At 44.4% G+C, this 20293-nt stretch overlaps 1 protein-coding gene across 2 annotated transcripts in view; it reads right to left on the bottom strand.

Annotated features, from left to right (window-relative positions):
* Positions 1-1056: 1056 nt before the first annotated feature.
* Positions 1057-20293, bottom strand: part of CD99L2 (CD99 molecule like 2) — a 70090-nt gene continuing 50853 nt past the window's right edge. For both annotated transcript variants that reach the window (XM_028714426.2, XM_028714427.2), the window contains 5 exons: positions 20177-20242; positions 13983-14018; positions 10303-10425; positions 5804-5869; positions 1057-5714 (listed from right to left, as the gene is read on the bottom strand). In XM_028714426.2, coding sequence (XP_028570259.1) covers positions 5647-5714; positions 5804-5869; positions 10303-10425; positions 13983-14018; positions 20177-20242 — 359 coding nt within the window. In that variant the 3' untranslated portion in view covers positions 1057-5646. The remainder of the gene's footprint in view (positions 5715-5803; positions 5870-10302; positions 10426-13982; positions 14019-20176; positions 20243-20293) is intronic.

Below are 20293 nucleotides of genomic sequence, written 5' to 3'. Positions count from 1 at the left end.
CTTGGGGAGGTGGCAAGCTGCCTTTTGCTGAAGGTGTTAAAGTGGAGGCTGGAGAAACATCTGTCAGGAATACTCTAGTTGTAGAGCTTGTACTGAGCAGGGGGTTGGATTGGATGACCTCTTGGGTATCTTGCAGCTCTGCCACTTCAGATGCCACCTTACACCGCCATATCTGTCCTATTTTCACAGGCTTGATGCTGAAACTCCCTTTTACGTTAAGCTTCATACAAAATTCCCAACTGGCTTTTATTACATGCTCAAAAGAATACTAGCTTTCCCCATGCTAACTTTTTCCTTATAAATCCCATTTTGTTTTTAGTGTCCTAGAACAGAAATACATTTCTTGAAAATTTGCAGTTCAAATGGATTTCAAAAAGGGGGAAACTCTTTTTTAACAGTTGAAGATTTTCACTTAAAATTCTAAAGCATAGCATTAATTGCTAGATACACTGAGTGTGGGGGCATACATTGTTGGTTATATTTTTCTAGTTTAGAAAATAAAGCAGGCTTTAAATATTTGGGATTAAGTGTAGAAAACCGCAACTAGTTCCTTCTAGACTTTTTGTTTCCTCGAAGAGCAGCCCCACTTTGCCATGTGGGAAGTTTCAAAAGAAACTTGTGATGTGTCAAGGACTTCTGCTGCTCAAAGAAAAATGTCATGAAGTCCCACATAGTGCATGTCATGGCTTTGCAATGTTGCTTTTAGATACTGACTGCCAGATTATTTCATGTTAAGCCTGCCTTTGGTCTCCTCCAGAGTAGGCAGGGTAGCAACCAGAGCTTTAATTTTTAAAACCAACCAAAAAGGAAACAATCCTTTTCACTCAATGTAAAAGGTAGAAAAAAATCATTTGTGTGTCTCATTTGAAAGTAGGCATTGCTGCATTGGAAATCTGACTTGATGGTTGCAGAGACAGGTATATGCTTTACAATTCCCCAGCTATTGTTTAAAAAGATTCAAGTTGCCTGCAATTTCCCTCTCCTTTTTCATTTTGGAAAAGAGCTTGCTGGCCTTGCGCTGCAAATGCACGCCCACAGAGCACACACACAGGCACATTGTTGTTGTACAAGTCTTTAATTTTTTTATTGTTTTCCAGTTTGTAGTTCAGCAATCAAGTTCGGATTTCCCTCCCCTGTAATTCTTATATGCACTTTAGCAAAATGAGTCCGCCTTTTGACAGCATAATGCACAATTTTCATCTGGGACAGATCATTTCTGTATTAGCTAAAGAATTGTATGTATTGCTTAAATAAACGCTTGGCATCTTTTGGACACAATCTACTCTCTTAATCTGCTGTCTGGGTTCTCTTCCCCCTCCCCTCCCTTTTGCCAAGTTCATCTATTTGCTTTAGTTTCCTTCTATGTTTGTAAAGTTATGCACTTTTCTCTCGGATGAACCTCAATTCACACAACAGCAAACAATCTATTGACAATGATAATGTATAGTAAACAGGGCCATTTGCTGTTAGTTGCATGAGACAGTGACAGCTGACGCTGTGGCCTTAAAACACTTTGCCAAGAAAGACACAAGTTAAGAAAGAAAAGAGCCAAGCCAACACTTAAGTGAGTTAATGTGGCTAGATCCCTGCCAATATTCTCATAATTTTGAAAAATACAGGAAACCACTTTCCCATTCTCTAATTAGGCATCTTCTCTTTACTTGCAAGAATGTGTGTTGTGTATAAATTCAGGGCACAGGAAGGGGTCTTTTATATATATATCTTTGGCCTGATGGAAGACTTTAATGCATGTCACTTGACCTATTCTGGAACATCTGGCTGAGCTTATTTATGTGGCTTTTCAGTGCACAGATAGTTTTAATTATGAACATAAAAACACAAGAGCAGAAAAACAGAAATGGATCCCTTCTGGAGGTGTAGTACTACAAAGTTGGCACTGCTACAGAGAAATCAGCCAGGAAAAGCCAAACATATTGTTGGTTGTGTACAGACAATGGAAAGAAGGTCCCCATGGGGAGAGGTCATAGTTCAATGGTAGAGCACATGCTTTGCATGCAGAAGGTCTTGGGTTCAATCCCTGGCATCTATTTAAAAGGATTTCAGATATTAGGCCTGGAAAAGCACTCCTTCCCTCTCTGTTTGTCTCAGCCTCCTAAGGTTTTGGAGACCCACTGCCAGTCAGAGCAGACTGGGCTGAGCTAACTAGATCAATGGTTGTTTCACGTTCTATTAATAGTAATAGTGTAAGCAGAACTCTGATCAGCAGTTAGCTTTTCTGAAACGCTGCTGTAGAAGGAGATTAGTGGCCACCTGACAGGTCTCATAACTGTAGCTGCCACTTTCATCCCTGGCTGAGTGACTGAGGGTGGGGAGTGGGCAGGTAGCTCTTGGGGCCAGGCTTAGCAAAGGGGACTTCAGTTGCTGATCTAGCACAAAGAACCAGAGAACAGAGCTGCTTGTGTACTTTTGAGTGGAGAATGCAGTCAGTCCCCATTATCCGACAAAGCAGATTTCTTTGGGGATACGTTCAACTACATTTTAAAGTGGTTCTACAGGCAATAGTAATAGTGATAATTGCCCTGTATGCCTAATGCTGAATTATAGTGCTATAACATTTTAAACAGGTGTCTCCTGTTTGCTGTGCATTTCTATAGTTTTGATTTTTATATTCTACCTAAAATTTACATTAAGGCATAACCATTTACCAAATTCATATAAAAAGGCTTTGGGGAAGGAAGTAGCTTAAAGGTTAACCTACTGTCTTATCCTGAAAGCCCGATATCTTACTTATTGGAAGTATTGTGAGTTTTTGTTTTTTACACACACACAAAAGAAATCTGCAATACATACACATTTCAAATGACTAAGTGGTTAGTGGGTTATTTTCAACACTCAGATGCACTGTTTTTCAAAATTCAGATCAGTGGCTGGACAGTGCAGTAATAGAAATACAACAAAATCGACAATTTACATCTACAGAAACATTTCCCATCATTGGCAAGAAGAAATAAGGAATTATATTCATTTATCTGAGAAAATGACTCCTAGTGCAAGTACTAGCATCATAGTTACACTTATTATTTCCCCGCTATTTATCTAAAGATGCACTACTTCATCCTACTCTAATCTTTTATGTACTTGACTAAAAAAAATTAAAAAAGAGATATGCTATAGTAGTTGGAAATTACCATTATGTCAATTCAGCTGTGTGGTATTGTTAGTATCTGACTAATTTGTGCTCTGCAAAAATTGCAAACCACAGCCTTCCTAAAAAACCTACTCTACAGTACTTAAGGGTAACTTCAAAACGTAGAAGCCCCCCAAACTGTTTCCATGACAGTACTCCACCAGACTGAACGCTCCTTTTCACGTGGTTTCACCTACTTGAGTGAAGACCGTCCATGGCACAGCAGGCTTCCAGGCAGAAACAACTTTCTGTGGCTTCCGTTCTGGTGACCAGTGTATGAAGCACCCTTCAATAAGCAAGTAAGCTGCATTCCTTCTTAGATGTATTGCCCTGCTTTACTCCCATTGAAGCCAACAGTTAAGATGAGAATTTAGGAGTAAAAGAGCTTATCGTAGCATTGTCATAGAAGCTAAATACATTCAAAAGGTGTGAATTTCTTTAAAGCTACTGTAGGGCTCTTGAAATGCAAGTGGTGAAACAAAAACAGAGCAGAAGGAATTTGCACATTTGTCATCAAACGTCTAAGCTACAGTTTTAAGCACCATTTCATGGAGGCATGTTCCACTGAAATCAGTGGCACCTGCCTCAAAGAGGACATGTGTGAGGTGAGGATCTCAGGGCAAAATTTCATCCTAGCTATACCCCTAAGACCCAATCCAGCTTTAATCATGGGTCATAACAACTGGTGGTTCCATTTCCATTAAGAGATTTATCCAGCCATGTCAGTAGAGTCCAGATGCAAAGCAGCATCCCCCGCTACTTCCACCTGCAGATCTCCCTTGCTAGAGCAGGGTGCTAATGTTTCCAGATTCCTTTTAAAAATATATCAGTAAAAATTAAGCTTGTAAACAGTCAAAAGCTAAATGGATCTTTTATCCACAAGAGTTCTTTTTCACCACCTTATGATACAGATGTGTGCATTTTTTAAAAAAGAAACAGTACTCCCTTTTTAATGACTCGCTAACATCACTGATAATTCATAATCATACGGAAGTATTCACCTTGTTACAATGGTGAAAAGTGGGACTGTTAAAAATCACCAACATGGGCCAGATATTTTATCTAGATTACTTCAGAGCTCAGTAGTTAAGAGTGCATGCTTTGCACCAAAGGGCTCTCAGGTCATCCTTGGTATCTCGTTAGAGATCTCAATTAGAAGGTCAGAACCCAAAGTGCAACTAAGTTGGAGGTTTTCAAGCAGAGGATGAACAGCCAACTGTTGTGGGTGCTCTCACTCTAGACTTCCTGCATCAAGGCAGAGGTTGGAGTCAGTAGGTTGCATCCAGCCTTGGTTCTACTCCAAGTAGACCTATTTAAGTTAATGGACCTAACTTAATAATCTCCATTAACGTCAGTGGGTCTGCTTTGCATAGGAATAGCCTTGGTTACAACCCAGTGGCCTACAAGATCACTAGGAAACTAACTGAGCTCTTGATCCATGGTTGCATCACATTTTGTGGTTTAATTTCCTAGCTGAAAGCTCTTAAGTTCTGTTCCTGGATTTTAGCCAACCCAGGAATAAGAGCCTGACAAAACGAAGAGGAGCAAGCTAACAGTTGCACTGCAACATCCTCTGTCACTGCACAATAGATTGTGTGACTGCAACCTCCGTTATTGCCCAGTGCAGCAAGCAGACTCGCAATCCTGGAAATGCAAGCATGTTCTAAATCTGGAGTAAAATAGAGCAAAAAACCCATGTTGTCGGTCCAAGTCTATGGGACTGAACAGGGAAGGGAAATCTTGCTTTTCTTTGCCGGCGGAAGGGCTTGGGTATAGGTTCAAATTCTGACCTCCTGAAATGTCCCTGGATTTTTAAATAGGAAACATTGCATCCACAACAACTAGCTGCATAGGGTTCTGGTAGCAAAAAAATTCAGGATGTTTATATCTGTAGAGAAGCCCAGTTGTATGGGGTAATATTCACCTGCTGTCCTCTGTCAAATGAAGACCTACCCCACAGGCACTTGTATATCTTGAGGTGTAGCTACTTAAAGGACTAAACTCCACCCTCCAACATTCATGTAACTTCCACTGTTATCAGTGGAAGCTACATGCTTATGGCTGACAGCCGGAATTTGGCTGAAAGTCATTTCATAAAGGTTTTTTTAAATGGTTTGCTTTGGACTGTTAATTTACAGGCACTTCATTTGTTCTCACACCTGTAGTCACTAACTCAGCTGCTTCTCCCCCCCCCCCAAAACCTTCATGAAAATCCCTAACTCTAATGTGAAACACCAATTTGAAGCACCCTTTTGTTCTTGAATTCAACCTGACAAAACTCCTACATGACCATGTGAATGTAAACCTACAACTCTTCACGAAGAAAAGAAAAAAACCAGAATACCAGCTACCACAATAAGAAGCCTGTCTTAATCAGAAGAACGCACATTTAAATAGCTTTGGATCCAAATCAAATGTTTGTAAAAAGCTAAATTACAAGCATGTGAGAAGCGTGTGTGTGTGTTGCCATTGATTCTTCTCCAGACCAAGTCTGGGATTCAGACTTTTGCGTTTTCTTGCGGCGGAGGTGGCTCTGCGGTCTGTGGCTCAAGGACAGAATATTTAACTGGGAAGGAAAGAGCGAAAGTTAAGTCAGTGTGAATTAGTCTTCAACAAAATTGTTTGCCTCATTTGAGCCTGAAAACAGTATCTTACCTTGTGGTTCTTCAGTCACCACCGCTTCCATGTTTTCTCCTTTCACGTACTCTGCATTAAGACCCTCTGAAAGCAACAACAGATGAAAAACATTGGCACCGAAAGACCATCATTTGCAATGGTGTTTAGGAATAAAGGGTTCATGCCTTGAGAAGGAGGAGTGTCATAGCAATGGGTTACAATGAGCACTCCATTCAAGCACAGCAATTATGGCAATGAGAGGATGACTCTTACATACGTGTGTGTGTGTTTGTGTGTATGTGCACCAACACAGGGCTGTGGGCACCTGACCCAGCTGGAAGCTTGCAGCAGCAGCAATGGTATAAACTGGCACCTGCAGAATGCCACATATATTGAAAAGCAGACCCAGCAGACACATGCAATGGTTGCTTGTGTATTTAATGCACTTTGGCCCAGATTAATCCACATATATTTCAAGTTATTGACTAAAATCTCCAGGTGTACTCAAAATAATCAAGCCTGCCCAATAAAGTGACTAAATGTGTATTACAAGCTGTGAAAAACGCAAATGTTTGCTCCTTGAGCAGGGGTAAATAACCTGTGACCACCTAGATTTTGCTTGTACTTCCATCAGTCACAGCCAGCATGGCCAACTGTTCTTTCTTTCTTTCTTTCTTTCTTTCTTTCTTTCTTTCTTTCTTTCTTTCTACACTGCTTGCATATGCCTGCTCTCCCTTTGGAGACATAAAAAACAGCAATTGTTGTTTTTACCAGGCGATTGTCCTTAGCAGGTTCTGCAGGCAGCACAGAAAAAGAAGCCCCACTCACTTTAGTAGTCGAGTCCCAAGTGCAAACTAAAACTCTTAAAGACACCTTTTGATATGTAGGATTTTCAGCTGGCGACTACAGTAAGGGAAAGGTTTTGTACTTTTATTGCTAAGCTTAGCTGTTTACACTAATATTTGTGTGTTTTTTAAAAAATGTTTTAAAGCAGGCATAGGCAAACTCGGCCCTCCAGATGTTTTTTGGGACTACAACTCCCATCATCCCTAGCTAACAGGACCAGTGGTCAGGGATTATGGGAACTGTAGTCCCAAAACATCTGGAGGGCCGAGTTTGCCTATGCCTGTTTTAAAATGACATCACAGGGTTTTTAAAGCTGCTTTGGGAAGTTTGAACTTAGCCAGTTTTAATGTTTCTCTTACATAACGGTCTAGGAATTTTTCAGTCTGCCTGAGCTGTTGCACTAGCCTTGCATGATAAACTTGCCTGTATAGCCAGCTTGTGGCTCCTGGGTTGTATTTCAAGTGTAGGGGATCAGCTTTACAAATTTGTGCACACCTGGCTACTTCAATCAAGAACTATCACACTTTTAAGCATCTCATATAGATTTTGGGCCAAAGTGTGGCAATTATTCATTTTATCAATCTGTTCTTAATAGTCCCTTTTTAAAAAGGGATTCCAGATGTCGCCTTGATGGTTACTCTCAATATAGGTTATGTAACGCATATTATCTGTTTCCCGCTTTATCCACTTGATATACTGATGGTGTTCAGCACAAGCATTGTTCAAATCGTTCAGAGAACTATGATGGTGTTCCTTTATTTGTTTTTGGTTTTTTGTTGGTATTTACAGCTGCCACACTGAAGGCATTTATTGAAGCATAGGAAGCTGCCCAATTCCAAGTCCACCTAGCTCAGTGTTGCCTGCACTGACTGGCAGTGGCTCTCTAGGGTTTAAGACAGGGGACATTCACAGCCCTCCATGGAGACTGAACCTGGGACCTTCTGCATGTAAAGAAGAGTTTTGCTACTAAGCTATGGCCATTCCATTTTTTGGATAATTCATCTGTATTAACAAATTCTTCTGAAGTTCATGCAAGCTACACCTGCCCAAAATTCCCCCTTTGACACACCTATTTAAAAGGTGTAGGGGCCCCATCCTGTTATTGGTGGGCCAACCTAAGCAAGCTGCAAATGAGCCTGAATATCTTTTGCTCTAGTGCCGTTCCTGCTTTTCATATCCATGTGTACATTGAACATGGGCAGAAGAGTTCCGGCTGGCCACACCCCTAGTTCAATCTTTATTCACTGGGCCAAAAAAGAGGATGCAATTTCAACGCATGTTCAACAGTTTGGTCTGAAATAAATGAGCTCTCCCCACTCTGTACAAAGTTCCTTTGTTTCTGTACAAAGACAAAGACAAAGGGAAGAAGAGGCCTTCTACAACCAAGGGCAAGCAGAAAGCGGCATTCAAGTGACTTTAATTGGGTAGCACAAAGGGTGTTGTTGGACAAACTGACCATGAACACCACAACCCTACCACTCAGCTAAAGGGGAATGGCTTTAGCTGAGTGGTAGAGCATCTGCTTTGCACGAAAAGGTCTCAGGTTCAAGCCCTGGCATCTCAAGGGACCTCCAGGGCTGAGAATGTCCCCTGGTTGAAGTCTTGCTGCCTGTCAGTGTGAACAATGCTGAGCTAGATAGACCAGTGACTCAGTGTAAGTATATGTTCATGGGAGGTTGTTGGTGTGATGAGTTCCCCATTAAGTGTGCTTCTTTAGGGAGATGCCTAGTTTTGCCTCTGAGCTACTGCACTCATGCAAATTGTCTCCTCCTGCCATGTTTATGTAAATGGATGTTTGCATTGGTCATTCAGAAGTGCAAAAGGGCAGCTCAGCATCACGTATGAATCTGCCTGGGAGTGTCTCCTTGTGCTGCAGCCCTATGGCTCCTGTACAGACCTCTCCCTCTTGCCATGTGTCTAGGATAGCACCAAATGCAGTTTTATGTTCGTCAATAAAAAGTCACTTCAGTGGCTGACGCGCCAACCTCCGCTGTGCATTGCAATGCATCTAAGGCATGACATTATCCCAGCACGCCATGTCTGATGGCTTAAATTAAGCCTCCTTTATAATTAACTTTAATTTCCTGCAGTCTTTCTAGGGTTTTGCCTTCTCTCAGTGCTGCCTTTATTGAAGCTTTTTTCCAGAGAGAGAAAGAGAGAGCATGTGTGTGTGTGAGAGAGAGCGCGAGCAAAGAGTTTTTTGTTCTTCAAAAATATCACTGATGGGGCAAAGAAACAACACAAGTAAAGGAGGGGTTCATTTTATCACATTCCTCTTGACTTTCCTGCTGGCTTAATTTACTCAGGCACACACCTGTTTGTTTTAGAGACTCCTGTGAAAATAGCAATTTCATTGCAGGAGGCTGAGTGTGGTTCCTATCCCTGCAGCTAGCAGAGGGAGATGCACTAGGAATTTGATTTTAAAATGAGAGATTCTCACTATTATTAATAAAAGCCCTTGGAAACCCTAGATTAGTATTACCCCACACAATGCACACTGTCAGAGGCAGTAGCCTCTGCATGCCAGTTACTGGGGAGCACATGCGCGCACAAACACACACACTCTTACGTCATGCTTTGGGGGCTTCCCATTGGAGCATCTGGTTGGTAACTGTGAGTACAGGACGCTGGACTTTGCTGGGACACTGCCCTAATCCAGTGGGGCTCTTCCTATGTTTTTCGGCAGCAGCTCTTTGGGATATGCATGAAATTATGGCCAGGCCTAAGTCAACCTTCCATGGGCCCCACCATGGCTGTGAGTGCTGAAGGCTGCTCCCTGCAACGCCCTTTCCACCTGGCCTAGGGGGCAGGGCCCAGACTCACCAGCTCTACTAAAGAGGCACCGGGTGAAACCCGAGGGACATTGCTGTGCCTGACAGCAAACCCTAACTATTGGATTCTTTTGCCCCATCTTTTCGTGCCTGCCAAACAGCCGTGTCATACTTACGACAATATTTCATTCTCTTGTTAATTATGCTGTTTTAAACGTGCATTTTATATTTGATTTCATTTAGCAATGGTTTTCGTTTTTCTGAAATATTTAAGATTTTTGTTGTTGTTAACTTTGTTTGCATCAAATATGTATTCTGTAGATGACCTCCTTTGCAATGTTTTATTTTGAAATCTTTAAGATACTATTTTCGTTTTCTGTTAATTATGTTGCTTTGAATGTATAATATCTGACATTCTTCCAAAATGTTTGATTCTGGGTTGTTTTATTGATGTTTTAATATGCTGTAAACCGCCTTGAGATTTTTCTTAAAAATATAAAGTGGTATAGAAATGAAAAGAAAAATTAATTTAATAATAATAATAATAATAATAATAATAATAATAATAATAATAATTGCAAGCTATATATTATGCCTGGTTAGCCTTTTCTGTTCTTAATGTCCTTAAGCACCCCAATAGGCTGAATCGGACCTGGCAGGTTGGAAGTTGTGCAAGCCTTCCTCACTGCCAGGACAGAAGTTCAGGAGAGAGCCAATTTTTGAACACACCCCACTTCCTATATTGGCATATATTGGCAATGCAATGATGTTCCTCTGCTGGGCACTTTTTGTGAACAAGGTTCAAGACCCTACAGTGGATGGGAAGGCTGGTTCTCGACCCCTTCACAAATCCTTAACACCCATTTGGGGCTTCACTCCAACTTGCAGACAGGCCTTGCAAGGGCAGGAAGAGTCACTTACGTTGTATGCTGAAGCAGAACTTCTTTTGCTGGTAGGAGATGTAGCTGCTCACAGCACCAATCAGGGCCATGGCAAGGCCACTGACAATGCCAGCAATCGTTCCCGTCTCTACTACTAAGGCACCTGCAAAAGGCCAGCAGAAAACATACCAGTGCAGAAATGTGTCAAATAAAACATACAACAACAACCACCAGTTCATTATTTATACCCCGCCCATCTGGCTGGGTTTCCCCAGCCACTCTGGGCGGGCAGCTTCCAACAAAATATTAAAAGTACATTAAAACATCAGTCATTAAAAACTCCTCTAAACAGGGCTGCCTTCAGATGTCTTCTAAAAGTCAGATAGTTTTTAATTTCCTTGTCATTTGATAGGAGGGCATTCCACAGGGCGGGCACCACCACCGGAAAGGCCCTCTGCCTGGTTCCCTATAGCTTCACTTCTCGCTGTAAGGGAACCACCAGAAGACCCTCAGCACTGGAACTCAGTGCCCGGGTTGAACAATGGGGGTGGAGACACTCCTTCAGGTATACTGGGCCGAGCCTGTTTAATATACATTTAATACAGGTCCTTCATGCAGTCATGCTTGTTAATGTACTTGTAATTGTCAACCTATTACTGTGTTGATTTGTTTGCTAGGTATATCACAGAGGTCTGCTTCACATCCAATTCTGTATTACAGTTTGGCATTGTGTGAATGAACCTTTTTCATTTATGTTTTCCCCTCTGATTCAACGAGTTACTTCGTCTTTACAGAAAACCACAGTTGATGTCTGAATTAGGAAGTTATTGTTTGTACCTGAATACCATAGAAGGATCTTGCACTAAAATTTTGAAGCTGGTTTGTAATCCTGGTTTGAGGAGCAATCAAAAGTGGCAACTTGCCTAATCAGACATAGCAGCTTGTCCTCCAAACAAGGATTTACAAATGAACCTCAAACTCATCTGCAGTTCAGGTATGGAGTGTAAATCATAGTTTGCCAGTTCAGATGCAACAGTAAACTAGGGTTTGCACTAAAGAAGAAGTACAATGAATTTAGCAAGAACAAACATCTACCAAAAAGAGATGGGAACTTCTGTACTTGATTCAGCATTGAGGAGCTCCTACCTTTAGGTGGATTGAGCTTCCGCCTTGAGCAGGGATAGGCAACCTCTAGCTTGCAGGCTTCTTTTGGCCCATCAGGTGGTCCAATTTGGACCACAAAATCATTTTCTCCAAACCACACCCAGCCACCAGCTGTGTCACTGGTGTTAAATCCTGGATCGGCTGGGTCCTCTATTCCTATCAGAGAACAGGATCGCACAGCCAAAGCAGCAGGATTTAGAATCATAGAATCATAGAGTTGGAAGAGACCACAAGGGCCATCGAGTCCAACCCCCTGCCAAGCAGGAAACACCATCAGAGCACTCCTGACATATGGTTGTCAAGCCTCTGCTTAAAGACCTCCAAAGAAGGAGACTCCACCACACTCCTTGGCAGCAAATTCCACTGTCGAACAGCTCTTACTGTCAGGAAGTTCTTCCTAATGTTTAGGTGGAATCTTCTTTCTTGTAGTTTGGATCCATTGCTCCGTGTCCGCTTCTCTGGAGCAGCAGAAAACAACCTTTCTCCCTCCTCTATGTGACTTCCTTTTATATATTTGAACATGGCTATCATATCACCCCTTAACCTCCTCTTCTCCAGGCTAAACATGCCCAGCTCCCTTAGCCGTTCCTCATAAGGCATCGTTTCCAGGCCTTTGACCATTTTGGTTGCCCTCCTCTGGACACGTTCCAGTTTGTCAGTGTCCTTCTTGAACTGTGGTGCCCAGAACTGGACACAGTACTCCAGGTGAGGTCTGACCAGAATACAGTGGCACTATTACTTCCCTTGATCTAGATGCTATACTCCTATTGATGCAGCCCAGAATTGCATTGGCTTTTTTAGCTGCCGCATCACACTGTTGGCTCATGTCAAGTTTGTGGTCAACCAAGACTCCTAGATCCTTTTCACATGTACTGCTCTCAAGCCAGGTGTCCCCCATCTTGTATTTGTGCCTCTCATTTTTTTTGCCCAAGTGCAATACTTTACATTTCTCCCTGTTAAAGTTCATCTTGTTTGTTTTGGCCCAGTTCTCTAATCTGTCAAGGTCGCTTTGAAGTGTGATCCTGTCCTCTGGGGTGTTAGCCACCCCTCCCAGTTTGGTGTCATCTGCAAATTTGATCAGGATGCCCTTGAGTCCATCATCCAAGTCGTTGATAAAGATGTTGAATAAGACCGGGCCCAAGACAGAACCCTGTGGCACCCCACTAGTCACTCTTCTCCAGGATGAAGAGGAACCATTGATCAGCACCCTTTAATCTCTGCAGATCAGCTGAGCAAGAGCAGCAACACCAAAAGTATGCTTTTAAGAAGCACTTTAAAACAGCCTGCAGTCCGGTTTCAGCTGAAGCAAGCTCACATGGGCTGTTTTAAATAGCTTCTCAGAAGTGCTGTTTGAAGCATCTGCCCCCTTGTCCTTTAAATGAAGGAAGAGATGATACAAAAGTGCTTTTGAGAAGTGCTTTAAGGTCCCATTTCAGCTGAAAATGGGACCTTGGCAGCTACTTTCAAGTGCTTCTCAAAAGTGCTATTTGAAGCAGCTCACACACTTCTTGTGCACTGTTTGAAGCAGCTTGTGCAGAAACACACAAGTGCCAATCTTTAAGGGGGGGGAGAGGAATGCCTCTCCCCTTTTAAGTCCTTGCTCTGATCTTAAAGCCTCCCCCACCCTTATCAGATCCTGATAAGGATCTTGTCTAAGGGGACGAAAAGGTTCCCCTCCCCTGAGTTTTAGGTAACAGTGCCTGTTTGCAAAGGGCCTTTGGCAAGGCTGAAATTTGACTTTACTTAAAAACTATGTGTGAGATCTAATGTCAGCTATACTCAAGAGTAAAGGTAAAGGGACCCCTGACCATTAGGTCCAGTCGTGGCTGACTCTGGGGTTTTGGCGCTCATCTCGCTTTATTGGCCGAGGGAGCCAGCGTACAGCTTCCGGGTCATGAGGCCAGCATAACTAAGCCGCTTCTGGCAAACCAGAGCAGCTCACGGAAACGCCGTTTACCTTCCCGCCTATTTATCTACTTGCACTTTGACGTGCTTTCAAACTGCTAGGTTGGAAGGAGCAGGGGCCGAGAAACAGGAGCTCACCCCGTCGTGGGGATTCGAACCGCCAACCTTCTGATCACAAGTCCTAGGCTCTGTGGTTTAACCCACAACGCCACCTGTGTCCCCTGAAATCCATGGAGAATGCCCACTGATTTCAAGGGGTCAATTCAAACAGTGGGTATAGCCCAATGATAGGGACCCTCTTGAAAAGAAATATGAAAAGGGCAATAATTGATATTACCCGACATCACAATTTGATAACTCTTGCCCAACTATTTCCAACACATTTATATATTATGTGGCTCATTTTACTCCCCACGTTCTTTTTGTAATATCAAAGGGGTAATCACAAAACTTGCAATACTATATTGCGTGGTTCAGGGGCCTCTCCATCTGTGCCTCCATGTGTGCCATGGATGTTAGAGTCAAGCTATTTGGGGAGCGGGGAGGTGCAAGTAGTCAGCTCAGGCACCTGCAGTTCAGCTTAGACACAGGGCACAGAAAGGGATCTGTGTGAAGCAGAGATGGATTTGCAATTTCTAGAATTCTGCTTACCGTCATTGTCACTGCCGCCACTTCCTGAACTTCCACCTGGAAATAACAATAGGTATTTATTTAAGGCAATTGTAAATGTTTGAAGCACTTCATGTATTGTCTCATTAATGTTTACAACCACTCTGGAAGAAATGTCAGGATCATTATCCCCATTTTACAGATAGGAGCCAGAAAGCTGAGGCTAAGAGAGGCAGAGACATGATTACCATACTTTGTACAATGAATTGAGCAATTTTTCAGAGCAGGTACATTTCCTAGTTGAGTCAGAGGAGGGGGGGGGGGGATGGAAAGAGATGTAGTACAGTGCCATTCAGTCCAGTTAGTGTGCAGACATGGGGAAAAGTTTTCCCTTCCAGCTAGAGACAATGGCTCCTTGGGGCAAAAGTATCTGCCTTCATTCATAACCAAGAATAAGGTCAATTTTAAACATGTGAAGTTGCCTTTTATACTCAAGGTTATGCTTCTATTATGGTTCTTCAGGTGTGCTGAAAGAGAGTACAGTCATACCTCGGGTTACAGACGCTTCAGGTTGTGTTTTTTCGGGTTACGGACTGCCGAAACCCGGAAGTACCAGAACGGGTTACTTCCAGGGTTTGGCGCTTGTGCATGCGCAGAAGTGCTAAATCATGCATGCGCAGAAGTGCCGAATCGCAACCCACGCGTGCGCAAACGCGACAATGCAGTTTGCGACTGCTGCGGGTTGCAAACGTGCATCCCGCATGGATTAAGTTTGCAACCTGAGCGTCCAGTGTAACACAGTGTGGCAAAGCTTTCCCCAACCCTGTGCTTTGGACTACAACTCCCATCAGCACCAGCCACCAAAACAAATGGGCAAAGATGATGGGGACTGGAGTCCAAAACATTGGGCAGAACACCAGGTTGGGGAATGGCTGAGATGCAGAATCCAGCCTTTGTTAAGAAAGAAGCCAACATGTTTCTAGTGGTCATTGATGAAATGATACTCTCGAAAGCGTATTGCCAATGGCAGCCCATAGGATGGCTGAGTAAGGATTCTAGTGGCTATGGGTGGAGGATTCCTCCTGTGACTCGCAGAACCAGGCTGATGATGCCAAACTGTCCAATAAATTATTCAAAACAATTATTATGCAACAAAAGGCAGCACAGAAATCAGCTTTTCTTGGCCTGTTTCAACTGTGCAGATAAAATGTTACCCTATTTCTATTGGGTTGGGCCATTTCAGTTGGTCCAAGTATTATACACTCCCCCTGCCCTGGACAGAGTCTCTTCAAATCTGACCTTCTGGTTCAGAGGGACCCCCCCGCCGCCAAATAAATGGGACAAAACCTTCCAGGTGGCATGCCTACCTCCAAAGCAGCACTACGGACTACGCATTGGCTGCAATCAATGTGCAGGTTAGCTGCCAACATAGCTCTGTCGGGGCTATTTCCAACAAATTGTTTCTACTTTCCAGGACTGCTTTTTGCAACAATATTCACAGAAAAAAAACACATGTGAAAAGCTGCACAGTAGGAAAGGTCTACAAACAGAATGCTGAGACCCCCACCAGGTGTTGTGCAGAGATCCCCCCCCCCGCCATCCTCTAATGCACACATCGTTTTACAGCCCTGACGTCATGCCTGCCCCGAGTTTGCCTCCATGAAAATCATTCTGTCAAGAGATGGCTGATCTACATCTTGGAGTTGAAAGCAAGGACAAATTGGGGGTGGGGGGGATCATGTCCTCCCTCTCACACCCCTCCTCCCAAAGCCAATTCTGAGAAGTGTGGGGGAGAATGTAGAAATCCTGGGGCAGCGTTAATTATCTTCTAAAATGTTGACGAAGGAACTTGTGTGAATAGGGCTCGACTGCTCTGCAACTGCAGCCTTGCGCATACACAGAGACACACACTGGTAGCCCTCATATTAATTAACCAGCTGCTGCTTCGGTAGCACTGCATTGAGCAATAAATGAGATTGATTATAAATTTAGCGCTGTGCGCAGTCAAGAGGTGGGTGGGGTTTGCAGAGACTGGAGGCTTTGTCTGCAAATTTCTGCACTCTGCAGCATAGGCAGCATTTTTCTTCCCTCTCTTTCTCTCTCCCACCCCTCCCTGCTCCACCCTACTTTGGAAAAAATGATGGGGTGGTCTGAAAAAAATGACTCCTTTGTAGGATACTGAGACTTGGGGGTGGAAGATCATCTGATGTGTCCAAAAACTGCTGGAATCCACATGGACCTTAACAGATAGCAGCAGTTTAATACTGCAAAAGGTGCTTCCCTTGGGTTGGTAAGTCTCATTTAATCCAGAATGCGGCAGCTAGACTGGTGACTGGGAGTGGCCGCCAGGACCACATAACACTAGTCCTGAGAGATCTGTATTGGCTCCCAGTACATTTCCGGGCACAATTCAAAGTGTTGGTGTTGACCTCTAAATGGTCTCAGCCCAGTATACCTGAAGGAGTGTCTTCACCCCCATTTTTCAGCCTGGACACAGAGATCCAGTGCCGAGGGCCTTCTGGTGGTTCCCTCACTGTGAAAAGTGAAGTTACAGGGAACCAGGCAGAGGGCCTTCGCGGTGGTGGCACCCGCCCTGTGGAACGCCCTCCCAGCAGATGTCAAGGAAATAAGCCATCAGCCTACTTTTAAAAGACATCTGAAGGCGGCCCTGTTTAGGCAAGCTTTTAATATTTAATGCTGTATTGTTTTTAACACTTGATTGGGAGCTGCCCAGAGTGGCTGGGGAAACTCAGCCAGATGGGCAGGGTATAAATAAATTATTATTATTAGGCAAGGAGTTAAAGTGAATGCTTAAAGGTTCCTGTGATCCCAAGGTAGCCACCTCCTGAGGAGCCCCCCATGGGGCTCTGCTAGGGTCAGGTGATTCCGCTGCATCTCTGCATTGGGTATGAACCCATCGTTCCTAGAGAAGATAAGCTGAGAGCCCTGAGAAGAGGCTGTCACCTTTCATGGGTCATTGCTCTAGACTCATTCCTAGCAGGAGGCATGCCCAGAGCACTAGCTCCTGCAGAAACAGGGCTGGGAAAGCATTTTAGGCGCATCCAACTGACATGCAATCGCCAACACTCGGCTCCTTTTGGACCTGGAAGAGGGCAGAACAGGAGCAGGGCATGACATGACAGGGTGGGCTTATGCACCCTCCGCTGGCATGCAGAGGGGCCAGGAATGGAACCCCCATGCAAAACAGTCACTGCTTGTATTCTAAACCAGGGAAGGAAAAACATCAGGCTTGGGTTATCTACTTCCTTCCTCACTAGAACAAGAAGATCCACTTGCCAGAGCAAGGTGCAAAATGATAGGCAGGGAATGGAATCATAGAATCATAGAATTGTAAAGTAGGAAGGGAACCTGGGGGTCATCTGGTCCAATCCCTTACAATGCAGGAATCTCAACTAGACCATACATTGCATATGGCCATCCAACCTCTGCATAAAACCCTCCAAGGAAGGAGAGTCCAGCCCCTCTCATGCGAGTCTGTTCCACCGCCAAACAGCTCTTAAACACAAGAAAGCTCTTCCTGATGTTTAGTCAGAATCTCCTTACTGGTAACTTGAATCTGTGCTATATATTTTTCCCATTTGTAATCAAGTTGGAGAAACTAACACACAGTGCACACAATAGCTCTGACTGCAACAAATCTTTGGGGAAACTGACTCACCAATTTGACGGATGCAGGAACAGATTGTGCTCCTACAGAATCATAACTAGGGGTTTACTATTGCTCCTCACATAGCCCTGGTTTCAATTTAGGGCACTGAAGGAACCCCAAGGGGTCCAGTAGTAAAACCATGAAGAGTTCTCCCCCCCCCCTTTTGAAGTGGGTAAGCTCATAGTAATAATGTCATCTGCAAATGTTTGCAGGATAGAAAGCGACGACGCGATAAATCAGTATTAGATGGAAGCTTGTGGGGGGAAATATGTTTAATCAGTGGAGGCTGGTCTGTTGCGGCAAGCAGGATGCTGCCCCACCAACTCCAGTCTGCCCTTGGCCAGCCCACACCAACTGGAGCAGCTGCAATTCAGTGGCTGGGTACTTGCATGTAAAAGGACCCAGTTTCAATCCCTAAGTAGGACTGGGAATGCCTCCTGTCTGAAACCCCTAAGAGCCACTGTCAGTCAGAGCAGACAGTACTGAGCTATGGAATACTGGTGTGAACTCAGTATAAGGGAGCTTCCTGTGTTTCTGCCTGCCTTATTACTTGCAACCACTGCCTGTCAGCTTCCCCCTCCTCTTGCAGAACTCTGCAAAGTAGATGGTGGCAAAACTAGCCAAATTCGTTGGCTTCCATTCCCTTTATTGTTTGGGCTTCCTGCCTTCCAACCTACCAGCTCTAATGGGCACCAGCCACCACTGTGTTAAAGACGCAACACAAGTGACTATCCACACAAGCCCATTACCCCTTTGTCCAAATGCTATCCTCATTCACGCCACTAGGACATACTATATAACTTTCACACATGCAACTGCTGACCAACGTTTCAATTACGCCGCAAACCCACTTCTCTGCTGAATCCCCTTCCTACTAGTTCCAGATGTCCGCATCTGCTCTCATGCTTTGGAATGGCCTGTGTCTCTGAAACGTTGGAATGCTTGTAAACTCTCCATAACCCCTTTGGCAGCAGAGTCTACAGCTGGAGAGAAATGGCTTCAATCAACTGAAGCCAGAGTTCATACAGCCAATTGCTGTGGAGGTTTCAAATGCTGCAGCCTGTGGCTAACTCACTTCTTTTTCTTTTAAAATGCTAAATATATCTGAATTAGGAGAGCAGGAAATGGGTAAGAGCAATCAAAGAAACCCATCACTGTTTTTTCTGAAAATTCAAATGACTGGCCACCTATCAAGGAAGCTGTAGAAGTCATTTCCAGCCCACTGTTTCAGTCGCATACCTAATCTCTAAGCAGGGAAGGGGTGTAGCTATGCATATACAAAGCCCCCTCATTCAATGCTTGCCGTCCTCATAGCAAGATGAAAGGCTCCTGTCCATAGTCTGCAAAGCCATTGCCAGAGTGTAAACAGCATTGAGCAAGGTGGACCCAGTGGTCTCAGCTTCCTATACCAGATGAGGGACCTGTGGTCCTGGATATGTTGCTGGACTATGATTCCCACCAGCACTAGCCAGCAATGTATCATGGACTGGTTGGATGCACAGGGATGGTGGGAGGAACCAGCTAGGGGACCCCCAAGGGAAGAAGGCTCAGAGCCTGGAGATTGGTGGTGGGACAATGATGGGCAGTCACAAGAAGAGAGAGACGACTGGGAAGAGGTGGGGTCAGATGCTGAAAAAGTAACAGGGCTCAATGAGATGGGACAGTCGGTGGCAGAGAATCTGAGGCAGAAGCTGAAGCAGGGGAGGAGGCCAAGAGAGAGAGATGAGTGTGCCTGGTGAAGTGTCATGGGTGTCTCCCCCTCCTGCTGCAACAAGCTCTCCTCCTACCTGGTCTCCCAGAACCAGAAGGGGCATGAAACAGGAGAAGCAAAAGCAGACATGAAAGGACAGTCTCAGATTCCTTGGAAAAAACCCTGGGGAGAAGGGGACTTAGCAGCTGTGGGGACAGGGAGAACTTCAGTGTTAGCAACTGCTTCTTGGGGGCAAGCTCTGCGCTCATTCGGCCTGACACTCTGCCAAGTTGGTGCATAAAAAGGCAGAGGTAAAGGACCGCTGACAGTTAAATCCAGTCGCAGACGACTCTGAGGTTGCAGCGCTCATCTCACTTTGTTGGCCGAGGGAGCCGGTGTACAGCTTCCGGGTCATGTGGCCAGCATGACTAAGCCGCTTCTGGCGAACCAGAGCATGCATGGAAACGCCGATTACCTTCCCGTCGGAGCGGTACCTATTTATCTACTTGCACTTTGACATGCTTTTGAACTGCTAGGTTGGCAGGAGCAGGAACTGAGCAACGGGAGCTCACCCTGTCAGGGGGATTTGAACCGCCGACCTTCCGATCGGCAAGCCCTAGGCTCAGTGGTTTAGACCACAGCGCCACCCATGTCATGAGTTAAGTCCAACTAGCGGGGTATGATTTACTTCTGGCTCGCTTTTGACACAAGCACAGTTGTCGGGGATCATGGGAGTTTTAGTCTGGGATGGGAGATTTCCCCATCCCTGCTCTACAGGCATTAACTTTGCAATTGGACTGCCAATATAAAAATGTACTTCGTGTCCCTTTTTGTTGGTGCCCCCTTTCTTAGCTAAGCAACAAAAAGAGAACTTACCTTTCTTTTTATCTGGCTGGTAGCCGCCCTCGTCCACAATTCCAGCCAAGTCATCATCCGAAAACCCTGAAAGGTTGGAAGGGGATGGAATTGCTTGCATTAGCCCATGAAATAGTT

The sequence above is a fragment of the Podarcis muralis genome, chromosome Z, assembly GCF_964188315.1.
Source record: "Podarcis muralis chromosome Z, rPodMur119.hap1.1, whole genome shotgun sequence".
NCBI lineage: Eukaryota > Metazoa > Chordata > Lepidosauria > Squamata > Lacertidae > Podarcis > Podarcis muralis.
Note: the sequence above shows the minus strand (reverse complement) of the source record. Positions and strands in the feature narration are given on the sequence as shown.